The sequence below is a fragment of the Chlorocebus sabaeus genome, chromosome 17 (assembly GCF_047675955.1).
Source record: "Chlorocebus sabaeus isolate Y175 chromosome 17, mChlSab1.0.hap1, whole genome shotgun sequence".
Taxonomy (NCBI): domain Eukaryota; kingdom Metazoa; phylum Chordata; class Mammalia; order Primates; family Cercopithecidae; genus Chlorocebus; species Chlorocebus sabaeus.
The window spans coordinates 26,130,335-26,143,158 of record NC_132920.1 but is presented as its reverse complement, the minus strand read 5'-3'; the positions used below and the strand labels follow the sequence as shown (position 1 = coordinate 26,143,158).

General features: G+C 43.1%; 4 protein-coding genes and 1 pseudogene across 4 annotated transcripts; 2 read left to right on the top strand and 3 right to left on the bottom strand.

Moving 5' to 3' along the window:
- Positions 1–3,160: 3,160 nt before the first annotated feature.
- Positions 3,161–3,588, bottom strand: LOC140708837 (histone H4). The gene has a single exon (XM_073005709.1). It carries the CDS (start codon positions 3,542–3,544, stop codon positions 3,233–3,235), a length of 312 nt encoding a protein of 103 aa, XP_072861810.1. The 5' UTR covers positions 3,545–3,588; the 3' UTR covers positions 3,161–3,232.
- A 1,953-nt stretch (positions 3,589–5,541) lies between these two features.
- Positions 5,542–7,389, bottom strand: LOC103221999 (small ribosomal subunit protein eS10-like; annotated as a pseudogene).
- Positions 7,390–8,289: 900 nt separating this feature from the next.
- Positions 8,290–8,832, bottom strand: LOC103221998 (histone H2B type 1-C/E/F/G/I). Its single transcript, XM_007973469.3, has one exon. It carries the CDS (start codon positions 8,718–8,720, stop codon positions 8,340–8,342), a length of 381 nt encoding a protein of 126 aa, XP_007971660.1. The 5' UTR covers positions 8,721–8,832; the 3' UTR covers positions 8,290–8,339.
- Positions 8,833–8,984: 152 nt separating this feature from the next.
- On the top strand, positions 8,985–9,946 carry LOC103221997 (histone H2A type 1-D). Its single transcript, XM_007973468.3, has one exon. It carries the CDS (start codon positions 9,037–9,039, stop codon positions 9,427–9,429), a length of 393 nt encoding a protein of 130 aa, XP_007971659.1. The 5' UTR covers positions 8,985–9,036; the 3' UTR covers positions 9,430–9,946.
- Positions 9,947–10,497: 551 nt separating this feature from the next.
- LOC140708836 (histone H3.1) lies at positions 10,498–11,498 on the top strand. Its single transcript, XM_073005707.1, has one exon. It carries the CDS (start codon positions 11,034–11,036, stop codon positions 11,442–11,444), a length of 411 nt encoding a protein of 136 aa, XP_072861808.1. The 5' UTR covers positions 10,498–11,033; the 3' UTR covers positions 11,445–11,498.
- The last annotated feature ends 1,326 nt before the right edge of the window (positions 11,499–12,824 follow it).

The following is a 12,824-nucleotide window of genomic DNA, read 5'->3' as shown; positions in this document are numbered from 1 at the left end:
ATGGAGCTGGGTGCTGCTGTATTCAGCGTAGCATGTAAAGAAGTGTGGCGGGGTCCCTTGTCCTGCCTTCCAATGTCTGCCTCACTTCTGCCCCTTTTTCCAGCCATAATACTTGCTTTTTACCTCCAGGCTTTCTTGCTTGGTATTCCATTTGGAATATTCTCTTGTAGCAGGATGAGCCGCAGACAAAACTCCTCAGACACCGGATTAAAGAAGGAAGAGGTTTTTTATTCAGCCAGGAGCATCGGCACTCTCACTTTCTCAATGTATTTTTTCTTTATCATTTTATGAGTAAAATTTCCCAAGACAGTATCATTTAAAATATCACCTCTTCCAACCACATGCTATGCCTTTTCCTGCTTCAGTGATCTTCATAGCAGTCAGCACCATCTGACACAGTATGTTTTGTTTTGTGTGTGTACCACCACCCAATAAATATAAATTCTATGTACACAGACAGATTGTTTTGTTCTTTCTCATTCACTGCTTTAACTCCCAGAGCGTAGAACAATGCTTGGCACATGCTATGTGCTCCTTTTGGTCGCTGTTGTTACACTAACATCCTCATAAAACTTTTTCTCCTCAAACCAGTGCCTTAGTACCAATAACATGATGCTTTTCATATATATGCACAAGGTCACACTTTTAAAAAATGACATTCAAAATAACTATTTTCCTGATTTCAAAGTATCAGCCTACGGATTACTTGTTGGCTAGAAGAAAAATCTCATTTTCAGTGGAACTATCACCCTAAACCACCAATTTTTTTTTTTTTTTTTTTTTGGGCAGTCTTTCTCTGTTGCCTAGACCGGAGTGCAGTGGTACCACCTTGGCTCACTACAACTTCTGCCTCCCGGGCTCCAGCCATTCTCCTAACTCAGCCTTCTGATTAACGGGGATTACAGGTGCCTGCCACCATGCCCGGTTAATTTTTTTATTTTTAGTAGAGTTGGGTTTTCACCATGACGACCAGGCTGGTTTTGAACTCCTGACGTCAGGTGATCGGCCCACCTTGCCCTTACAACGTGCTGGGATTAGAGGCATGAGCCACTGTGCCCAGCCCAAACCTGTGATTTTTCTATCACTTTGAATTTGCATAAAACCAGACATCAAGTGCTTCTGATGTAGTGTACTACTATGTACATTAAATGTGTAAACTGTTCCTGACAGGTATATTCACCTTTCAATTAAGTGTACGGAAGTCACTTGTACTTTACAGGACATGGAGAATACAGAAGCTAAAATGATTAAGAATCAAGCCAATCCAAAAAAAAAAAAAACACCATTCTGTAAGTCCGGTCTTCAAAAAATCAACGTCCAAAAATGGGGAAGTAGGGGAGAGGAGCCTGTTTTAGATAAGAAAACTGGAGACACAACCGAAGTTATGGCGGCATCCTTCTTTAAACAAACCAGATCTCCAAGACATCTGGGGCATAACCGGGATGTTTTCAATGTGGAATGAGTACAGGTCTTTTTTGAACAATAGACAATGAGATCCAAGTAGGAAGTAACGAAGGCTTTATTTTCAGAGTGAGAAGAATCCCAGGATGTAGTGAGCACTCTGTGTCAGTGAAGGGGAGCTGGAATATATACATGCCTTACAGTCAATCCTACATCACAGATTAAGGAGGTTTGGAAAAATTCTTTGAATATTATTCATGAGGGAAGTCAGGCACTTGCACTTTCGCAAAACATGTAACATACATTTCATGTGAACCATGGGGAGGATTTTAGCATTACAATGAGGTGAGATTTAGCTTTATGCTAAAAGATGAACTGTAGGGCACAAAGACAATTTGTTCAATCTCTACAAGCTGGCTGAAACTGGCTTAAGGTCTATGTCCACTTATCAATAACGAATATATGTAAGACTGGTCCTCTAATTGGAGTTGTGGCAGGACTGCAAAACAGGGGAAAGGGATTTCTGGCTGGTCAATCAGAATCCGTTGGAACATTTTCTAACTAGTTTCTACAATGCTTTCCAGCAGTTAGTTTCTGCTTACAGGAAAGAAATCATACGGCAATTAACACTAAGATGATTAATCCTTCATTTTTTCTGCTAGCCATGCAACTCGATTATGTGGGGTTTACTGTATACTCAACAATTTGGGGTATAATGTCCTATTATAGCGTAGTATATATACTATAAAAACTGTCATAAACATTCTACCTACTTTTTAAATGTTTTTGTTACCGAGATTCCAGGGGTTCAGTCCAGGTCCTGCTGCTCGCCAGAGAATTTCAATGACCTAGAGGAGGGAAGGCTTTAATCCCGTGCTGCTGCTTAGGATAAAGGGAGATGAAATCACAAATCCGTCTCCCCGACCAAAATTTGGGGGGGTTTATGTAGCGAGAAGAGCGAGAAAATAGGAAATCAGGGAGCAATTGCTAAGGAAGTAATCATGATGGTTGAGAAACATGGGAGTCTCACGGTGTGGATGCAGTGATCCGGTGAGTTTCAGTTCCTCGCTTGAGGCAAGTACATGAGTTCCTAAACTTTAAAATTTGTCTCATGTGAGTTAAATGTTAAATTTCAAGCTTTAGGGTAGGGTTAAAAGGTCAAATTTCTTTATTCAAAAAACAGCAGATATTAGAACTTCTAAGGGACAACTGGGTTGGCTTAATATTCCGAAATGCATACTTGCAACCTCTCCTCGCGTGAGCTGATCTACCTCAGGGGCCTGTACACACCAGAAACTCGGTCATTAACAGAAAACAAGCCGCCAGGATTTAAGGCCCACATTACCGCCCAGAAGATTCGTTATGCTAATTCGCGTATCCGCCCGTTGCCAGGCACCGGCTTTGTTCCTCGCTGTCCGCCATTTTGAGCGGTTACGCACTCTCGCAGTTTTCCTACTTACGTGGAAAACCATGCAGTTTTATTAAAAAAAAAAGCGGTAAGAGAAACAGATGAGACACCACCACTCTAACCTTTTCAGTGCAACCTAAGCACCTACACCTCCTGAAAAGGCTATGCCTAATACAGCAATTCTAAATGAAAAGGGATCGTAGCCTAAAAAATGGTATGCTGAAACCAAATATAATTTCGAACAAAAAAAAAAAAAAAACCCGCGAAAGACATACGTACCTGTGGATAGGAACAATGACTTATAAAGTGACAAAGTAGTTAACAAAAGTCATTAGCTCTTTTAAGGAGAAGTGTGGGCGGCCCTAAAAAGGGCCTTTAATTAATTTGAGATAGTCGAGATGTTGAGTCGTTCAAGCAAGAGCCTTAGCCGCCGAAGCCGTAAAGAGTGCGTCCCTGTCGTTTGAGAGCGTAGACCACATCCATCGCTGTTACGGTCTTGCGCTTGGCGTGCTCCGTGTAAGTAACAGCGTCACGGATCACGTTCTCTAGAAACACCTTCAGAACCCCGCGGGTCTCCTCGTAGATGAGTCCAGAAATACGCTTGACACCACCGCGCCGAGCAAGACGCCGGATGGCAGGCTTGGTAATACCCTGGATATTATCTCGCAAGACTTTACGGTGACGCTTGGCGCCCCCTTTACCCAAGCCTTTTCCGCCTTTGCCGCGACCAGACATGACAAACCAGCCTGAAAAACAAACCGGAGGAATGTGAAAGACGAGCGACCGTAGTACCCTTATATGCTGGGAATTCGGACCTAATTGAAGACTGAAAACGCACATACGGGAACTTTGATACTGCCTGCTGGCCCCACCTCTCACAGCTCAGACCCGGATGACGTCACCAAGGACACCAGTTCCCGCCGGAAGAGTGCGCTCTCCATGGAGGCGTCTCTGCAAGTCTTAGTCCCCAAAGAGGAAATTTAGGCCTATTTTAACAACTAAATGAGATTAAATATATTAACATTTTTAAGTTAATATCATTTATTGCTTGGATGCTCTAGAACGATTGAACAGGAGCTTCGGCTCACAAGACTGGAACTGTAGCAATCTCCTTCCATGAGGAGTTCAGCTTTGTTCCCACAGGCATGGTGCCTCTGACATTTCTGCTGCTTGCTCTCTTGGGGACCGAGCCCCCTTAGGAAGTGTTTGAAAACTGCAAGATCTCACCCTCTCCAGCACCAAGCTAAGGGAAATCTGACCAAAAGGGTTTTCTTCCCGAAGAGAAAAATATGGATAATTAGTGATCCGTCGGACGCTGTGGCTCACGACTGTAATCTGAGCACTTTGGGAGGCTGAGGAGGGCGGATCACCTGAGGTTGGGAGTTCAATACCAGTCTTTAACATGGAGAAACCCGTCTCTACTAAGAACACAAAATTAGCCGGGCGTGGTGGCGCATGCCTGTAATCCCAACTACTTAGGAGGCTGAGGTAGGAGAATTGTTTGAACCCAGGAGGCAGAGGTTGTGGTGAGTCGAGATCACAGCATTGCACTCCAGTCTGGGCAACAAGAGTGAAACTCCGTCTCAAAGAAAAGAAAAAAAAAAAAAAGAAAGAAAATTAGTGATCCCATTAATTCTAGTCCTCATTGTGGAGGCCCGTGTTACAATTTTGGCTTTTCTTTTTTCCCTGTTTATTAAAATTTATAATTCTCATTTAAACAATTAGCTAACACGCACATCTAAACCTAAAAACTCACTGGTGTGTTAATGTTTAGTTCTCTATTGTTAGTTTTCTTTTCTCTTTGATGCTGGTAGCAGCCTTTATCACAAGAGAATTGGCAACGCGTAGTGGGCCAAGGTATTAAATAGGCGACTTCCTACAGACTTTTAAAATAAAAGGTGGTGTTGGGAGTCAGAAAACTACTACAAAATGAAGGCCTCAGCAGTAAGTTTTTCTCCTCCTACATTCCTCTCTCTCCCTCCCATTCTCCCCGGAAGCTAGCTATTGGAACTAGACTCCTTCCTCCCCAAGATGGAACATATAAACCAAAGCTAGCCCCAAAGCTGGCCGTAAAACCTAAAAATAATTAATCAAATTTTCCTCCTTCTGCCTTTTTGTGTAATAACTGGCAGTAAAGAAATTATCTGGTCTGGCCTACCTCATTTGATTGTAGGTCATAAGACCCCGATTCAAGAGAGGGCTTGTTCTATGCCCAGGAGGAGAGAATGCTGCCTAGAAAGTCCAAGAAGAATCTAGACACACAGGCCTTGCTGGGCTGTTATGATTAGCTCAGTCTATTAGCATTAGCTCGTACCCTTTGTGTCCAATCATATTTCTACACAGCTGTCCATATTTTGTTGAATCTAAGCATAAAAATGTATGATTTCCCCTGTATCTTTGGGTCTTCAGTTTGAAGGCTACTGTGTACATGTTAGTTAATTTGGATGCCCTCCTAGACATACAGATGTTACGATTTCTACTGTGAAAAGAAATCAAATATGTAGAGACTAAACAAAAAGGAACTGTAAATTGCTGCTGTTAAAATCCCACCAATATCAAAATTCTGTGCGCCTGTGATATTTAGGAAGAATTTACATGCTTCTATAATAATTTTAATAGTATTTACATATTTGTATTTAAATGTATAAAACTGTAATTTAATAGAACATTAGTTAATATATTACTGAATTGGGGTTTTTTTTTTTTTTTTTTTGAGTTTTTTGGCTGTAAGTTTATTCAATGCAAAATAATCCTCTCCAGTTTTGCTGAGGTGGCTGACCACGTCCATGACCAAATCTGCCTCTAAACTGGAATTCGGTTGCTGATCCAGCCCCAGCCTTGGCTTTCTTGTCAGTACCAGGGGACACAGCATTCCGTCTGCAGGTATCGCTGTCGGGTTCTCCTGTTGTGAGTCTTGCAGGTTGCTCACCTTCCATCCAGACCTTTAGGCCGAGGGCTGCCAGGCTCTGGACTCTGGACGACTGCGGCCTTCAGTGGCAGGCACAATCTCTGGGGGCAGATGAAGGTAATTATGGAGATACTGGATGCTCTCATTGGTAAGGTACCAGTAGAAATGTCTCCAGGCAAACTGTTCCTTCAAGTAGCCTTGGGACTCAAGAGACTGCATGGCCTTCATGACACGAAGGTTGGGCACATTCTTGTCTGCCATTTCTAGGTGCTTAAGCATATGGACATCCTTCTTGGTCACCATGACTCCCGGCTTAAAAAGGAGTTCATAAATGGCAATCTGGTTCTTCTTAGGCATCAACATCTCGGCGACTGTGGGGTCTCGGGCCAGGGCTGGTACATTACTCAATTCTTAAACTTGTATGGTTGCACTGGTTTCCTATTGCTGGTTTGAAAAATTATCACATTTTATGATTAAAAAATACAAATTTGTAATTATATAGTTTTTAAAATTGGGGCTCAGTCAGATCTTACTGAGCAAAAGAGTCAAGGTGTTGACTTGATATTAACTAAAGAAATAAAGAGCCTGTATCTTTTCCCTTGCCTTTTTACCCTGTAGATGCCACTCTCTCCTTGGATCATGGTCCTTTTCTTTCACTTTCAAAGCTGGAAATTTATGGCCAAATCGTTCTCATGCTGCCATATCTCTAGTTCTCTATTCCAATTCCGTCTTCCACTTTTAAGAATCTTTGTAATTGTATTGGGTTAACTCGTAACATGCAAGATAATCTCCTTAAGGTCAGCCAATTTAGTAGCCTTAATTCCATATAAACTTTAGTTGCCCTTTGTCACGTAATGTAACAAAGACTGCAGGAATTTGCAGACTCCAGGGATTAGGATGTGGTCATCACTGGGGTAGCCTTATTCTGCTTAGGACAGTGGATCACAATATTTTTAGAATCTGATAGAAAGCTATATAATTTGTTCTGGGAAGGAGAAACACATATGGCCACATTTTTACATAAAATTTCAGAAAGAAGTTGTATTCCCCTCAAGCTGATGTACACCTTAGTTTAGATATTTACTTATGGAACTACAGAAAGCAAAAATCGACTGCTATACCAATGTAAATTTGCACATGAAGCTATTTAGTATTTTTAGCTTTCATTTTTCTCGGTTTTTCTTGTTGCTTTCATATTTTCAGTTGGGGTTTGTTTATTTGAATGTTTATATATGCTTTGTAAGTGCTGTGTTCTGTGTCCATTTATGTGCCAGACAGGGAGTGGGAAGTTGAAAAAAAATTGTGGGACGGGTGCGGTGGCTCACACCTATAATCCCAGCATTTTGGGTGTCTGAGGAGGGTGGATCACCTGAGGTCAGGAGTTCGAAACCAGCTTGGCTAATACGGAGAAAGGCCGTGTGTACTAAAAATATAAAAATTAGCCGGGTGTGGTGGCAGCTGCCTCTTGTCCTAGCTACTTGGAAGGCTGAAACAGGAGAATCACTTGAACCCAGGAGGCGGAGGTTGCAGTGAGCCAAGATCGTGCCATTGAACTCTAGTCTGAGCGATAATAGTGAAACTTCGGAACAAAAAAAAAAAAAAAGAAAAGAAAGTAATATAGAATACTATTCCTTTTTTCTTAACTGGGTTGAAATTCTAAGAATATTTTGTATAAAATATTTTAAATATTTTTAAAAATACAAAAATATTTTGTAAAAATTCTAAGTATTCTACAATGGATGCCATTCATAACAATTTATGATCTTAAGTAAGGTTTGTAATACAAGCAATACAGTACAACTTCAATATCTTTATATGTGAGTATATAGAATAGAAAAATTGTGGTATTTGTAAGTAGAATGACATAAATTATTTTCTCATTTAAAAATCACAATTTTTGCCTATTAGAATAAAATGAACATATATGAAGTCAACCTTGAAGGAGAAAAAGTAAAAAACAACTTTGAGGAAGTGACCACAAAATATTTTAGGGTTAAGGGTGTTTCTCTCCTGGACTTCCAGTTATTACTCCCAAATGTTATTTTGCCAGTAGCCAAACTTTTCTTTAAACAAAGAACAATTTTGATTATTAGTGCTGCATCCAGGCACCGGTGTTCACATTTTTCAGTTTTCATGCACATGGCTTGTCTTGCTTTCCTTATATTTTGAAGAATTTGATTATATTATTTTAACCAGGCAAACTTGCCAATGCTGTTATGACTAAACTGGAATTAAGGAAGACATTCTTTTTCCCCACACTGTCAGTAGCAAAAGAAATATTACTTAATTTCAAAAGTTCTTTGCTTATGAAATCAGTTTGACAAGGGACACATCACAGCACAACATAAGATAAATGTGCACATCAGCACAATGGGCTAGCCTTGTAACCAGCACTTTGGGTAAAACAAATATGCTACCACTAACTTAAGATTAAGTACAGCATTTTGCCTTAAAGCAGTCAAAAGAACTGTGCTCTAGACCTACACAGCAGCAAACCCCTCAAATCAAGATAAAACCAAACCTGTTGGTAAACAGAAAATATGCAGGTAATTACAACTCTATAGCTGAAAAAGTGGGTGGCTCTTAAAAGAGCCTTTGGGATTGGGTATGAAGACGTTAGAATTACTTAGAGCTGGTGTACTTGGTGACAGCCTTGGTGCCTTCGGACACGGCATGCTTGGCCAGTTCCCCGGGCAGCAGCAGGCGCACGGCCGTCTGGATCTCTCTGGAGGTGATGGTGGAGCGCTTGTTGTAATGTGCCAGGCGGGAAGCCTCCCCGGCAATGCGCTCGAAGATATCGTTGACGAAGGAGTTCATGATACCCATGGCTTTCGATGAGATGCCAGTGTCGGGGTGGACCTGCTTTAGCACCTTGTACACGTAAACGGAATAGCTCTCCTTGCGACTACGCTTGCGCTTCTTGCCATCCTTCTTCTGCGCCTTGGTCACCGCCTTTTTGGAGCCCTTCTTTGGGGCAGGAGCAGACTTAGCAGGTTCAGGCATGTTAAAGAAACACCTCGTCCACAACCTAAAGAAAAATGACAAGTATCCTCACTCTGCAGCTCGTAATATCTCTAGAGCTGGTGTCCTAAACTGGCGTTTGAAAACTTACATATTGATTGGATAAACTGTCTCTGTGTGCCCTGTTGTATGCAAATTAGGCGATTCTCGCGATTCTTTGTAATTGGTAGGTTGTTCTAGCCAATCAAATAGCGTTATTTACAATTCGGCCTCCAAGTATAATAGTTTCTCACTTGCTAAGAAAATTCAGTTTTACATTTTTCACTTCGTTGCTTAACATCTATTTTGAGATATCACAATGTCCGGACGTGGCAAGCAAGGCGGAAAGGCCCGAGCCAAGGCTAAGACCCGATCTTCTCGGGCCGGCCTCCAGTTCCCTGTGGGCCGAGTGCACCGCTTGCTCCGCAAGGGCAACTACTCCGAGCGAGTTGGGGCTGGCGCACCGGTGTATCTGGCGGCGGTGCTGGAGTACCTGACTGCCGAGATCTTGGAGCTGGCGGGCAATGCGGCCCGCGACAACAAGAAGACCCGCATTATCCCCCGGCACCTGCAGCTGGCCATCCGCAACGACGAGGAGCTAAACAAGCTGCTGGGTAAAGTCACAATTGCTCAGGGCGGTGTCCTGCCCAACATCCAGGCTGTATTGCTCCCCAAGAAGACTGAGAGCCACCACAAGGCCAAGGGCAAGTAAAACGAGAATTTGCATATTGACTTTTTACGGAGGCAATCTTAACCAAAGGCTCTTTTCAGAGCCACCCATGTATTCATCAAAAGGGCTCATATTTTTTTCCATGTCAGCTATTTTGCAGTTTTGTTTAGTAATTCTTCTACCTGTAAGTGGGTGTCCTTACACTGTGCAACGTGAAACTAACCTTCCATTTTAAAGTCGCCATAAAAATAGTTAAGCAAATCGGCGGGGCGCGGTGGATCACGCCTGTAATCCCAGGACTTTGTAAGGCCGAGGCTGGCGGATCACAAAGTCAGGAGTTCCAGACCAGCCTGACCAACATGGTGAAACCTCGTCTCTACTAAAAGTACAAAAATTAGCCAGGCCTGGTGGCGCGCTCCTGTAATTTTAGCTACTAAGGAGGTTGAGGCAGGAGAAAAGCTTGAACTCCGGAGGCTGAGGTTGCAGTGAGCCGAGATCGGGTCACTGCACTACAGTTTGGGCGACAGAGAGATACTCTATCTCAAAAAAAAAAAAAAAAAAAAAAAAAAAAAAGGCAAACTAATTAAAATGCAGAGAGTATATGTCACAGGTAATTTAAATCGATCAATGCAGCAGCCCCTTACGATTGCAAAGCTGTTAAAAGGCGTGAGAAATACAGGAGAGAGGTTAATGTTCGTCAGTGTTTACATTTACATACGAATGTAGTGACTTAAAGCAACGGAACCAGAAACAACCTTTTATTATCTTTTGTATGCATCTTAATGATACGAAATTACCTGCAATTTGTAAGGATTTTTGAGGTCTGTTTTTGCTTTTTGCAAGCCACTTTCCACTCTACTGAGCTAACTCTCATTAATTATAAATAGGAATATAAACCTACATCCCTTGGAGCCAGATGGCCCTTAGGTGGAGCTTCTTTTCTTTGCACAGTGTTCAGCATGACTACAAGGGCACACTGGTCTTTTTGTGCCATTTATAAATTTGGCTATTTCTTTTCTTTACAGCAGATTACACAAATACCAGTTGAACTTGTAAAAGATGAGAGTGCTTTCATATGAGGATGTCATATTGTAGTTAAATATGTGTTCATGTTGCTTGGCATCAGGTTTCAAATTGTTAATGGTCATGGTGTACTTGGAACAAATTATTGAAAATATCTCCAAGTTTAAATAGACAGATCAAGACATAAAATTAGCCTTTCTAAACTTAAGAGGGTAAAAAGAAATCACTTGACCAATCACAACTAGCGCGCGTTTTTTCAAAACGTTGATCAAAGTCAGTTTCAGGCGCCAACGTTTTTTTAAAAATTAAGTAAGACACGTTATCCTAGTAGCTAGATAAAATTTTGCAGAGGAAAATCAAAGTACGTTTTTTTAAAAAGCCAGAAAGATGGCACAGAGGGGAAAGGGTTGAAAACACCAGCAGTTAAAGGAGACGGACGGAGGAAAGTTTTAATATTTGGTCTACATGCAGGAGATGTTCTGTCAGGGAGTGGACGTCTCCACCAATGGAGCTGCAGGGGAAAGGCTGCTTGGTCCAATCAGAACAGGGCTGCCTTTATATATACGGGTAGAAAAGTCTAGGCTTTCGGTTTTTCGTCATTTAGCGGGGTTTAGAAGTTCGCAATGGCTCGTACCAAGCAGACAGCTCGCAAGTCCACGGGTGGGAAGGCGCCACGCAAGCAGTTGGCCACCAAGGCTGCTAGAAAGAGCGCTCCGGCCACCGGCGGCGTGAAGAAGCCCCACCGCTACCGGCCCGGCACCGTGGCTCTGCGCGAGATCCGCCGCTACCAGAAGTCGACCGAGTTGCTGATTCGCAAACTGCCATTCCAGCGTCTGGTCCGTGAGATCGCGCAGGATTTCAAGACCGATCTGCGCTTCCAGAGCTCGGCGGTGATGGCGCTGCAGGAGGCCTGCGAGGCCTACCTGGTGGGGCTCTTTGAGGACACCAACCTATGCGCCATTCACGCCAAGCGAGTGACTATCATGCCCAAGGACATCCAGCTTGCTCGCCGCATTCGTGGGGAGAGGGCGTAAATTTTGTTGTGAATGTGTGCTAACCAAAACCCAAAGGCTCTTTTCAGAGCCAACCACCTTTTCTATAAAAGTTGCTGTGTACTGTTGCTGTCCGTAAACTGGAATCTGTTCAGTCAAGGTAAGTAAGCATTCTTACCTCTATCCCTCTCCCCTCCCTTCACGGAATTGGTGTAAAAAATTTGATAATTGGGCAGTTATTAAAACAGCCTTTAAGGTACTCTAGTTTTTAATTTCTGTTTTTGGGGGGCCGCTTTCTGGGGCTTGGGTACCTCCGGCTTGGGAACTTTCTTGGCCACCTTTGACCAACCAACCTTTTTCTCCAGCAGCCTCCACCCGCAAAAGCCTTATTTGGGGTCTGCTTAGTACTTTTCTTCGGAATAAGGGCGCCCCAAGCTTTCTTGGGCCTTTCGGCTGCCGGGACAGCTGTCTTGGGCATGACTGCAGCGGCTTTCCTGGCCTTGGTCTTGATTTTCCTAGGACCGCCTTGTTTAGCGGGAACGAACCCGAGGCGCTGCTCTTCTTAGCACGAAGATGCCCTCATTTGTTTTCAAGGCCTAACCTTATTCAAATGATTTTTAAAAGTTTGTATTTATTTTTACAACGAGGTCTCACTATGTTACCCAGGCTGATCTCAAAACTCCTCAGCTTGGCCAGGCAAGGTGGCTCAGTCTTGTAATGACAGCACTTTGGGATGCCAAGGCGGGCGGATAACGTGATGTCAAGAGTTCGAGACCAGCATGCCCAACACATTGAAACTTCATCTCTACTGAGAATACAAAAATTAGCCAGGTGTGGTGGCACACGCCTGCAGTCCCAGCTACATGGAAGGCTGAGGCGGGAGAAGGACTTGAACCCGGGAGGCGGAAGTTGCAGTGAACCGAGATGGCCCCACTATACTCCAGCTTGGGCAGCAGAGTTAGGTTCCGTCAAAAAAAAAACCCAAAAAACAAAAATCAAACAAACAAAAAATTCCCAAACACAAACAAAACCACCAAAAACAACTCCTTAGCTTAAGAGATTCTCCCGCCTTGGCCTCCCAAAATGCTGAGATTACACCGCGACCGGCAAGCTCCGGCTTAATGCGGCCGCTCTACTTAACATAGCCGCCAACACCTTGAGCGCGGCCACAGACAGGCTGCTAGGTCATTAGTGAACTCAGGTACCGAAGGAGCCTGGATGTCTTGCGCTTCACTGCACCTTCGGACTTGCAAACTTTTTTCTTTACTTAAGTCTTTGACTTGGGAGATACACCAGGAGTCACGGCATGTAAAGTTTCGGACTTGATTGTAGGTTTGGATATCTAATAGTTAAAAAAAAAAAATCAGGCTGCGAGTGTATCTATGATTACGTGTTATGTCACACACAGACACGCTGCGCGCT

Bases quoted from the DNA above. Each gene is read 5' to 3' on its own strand.
- LOC140708837 (XM_073005709.1), bottom strand. From the start codon at position 3,544: ATGTCTGGTCGCGGCAAAGGCGGAAAAGGCTTGGGTAAAGGGGGCGCC.
- LOC103221997 (XM_007973468.3), top strand. From the start codon at position 9,037: ATGTCCGGACGTGGCAAGCAAGGCGGAAAGGCCCGAGCCAAGGCTAAG.
- LOC103221998 (XM_007973469.3), bottom strand. From the start codon at position 8,720: ATGCCTGAACCTGCTAAGTCTGCTCCTGCCCCAAAGAAGGGCTCCAAA.
- LOC140708836 (XM_073005707.1), top strand. From the start codon at position 11,034: ATGGCTCGTACCAAGCAGACAGCTCGCAAGTCCACGGGTGGGAAGGCG.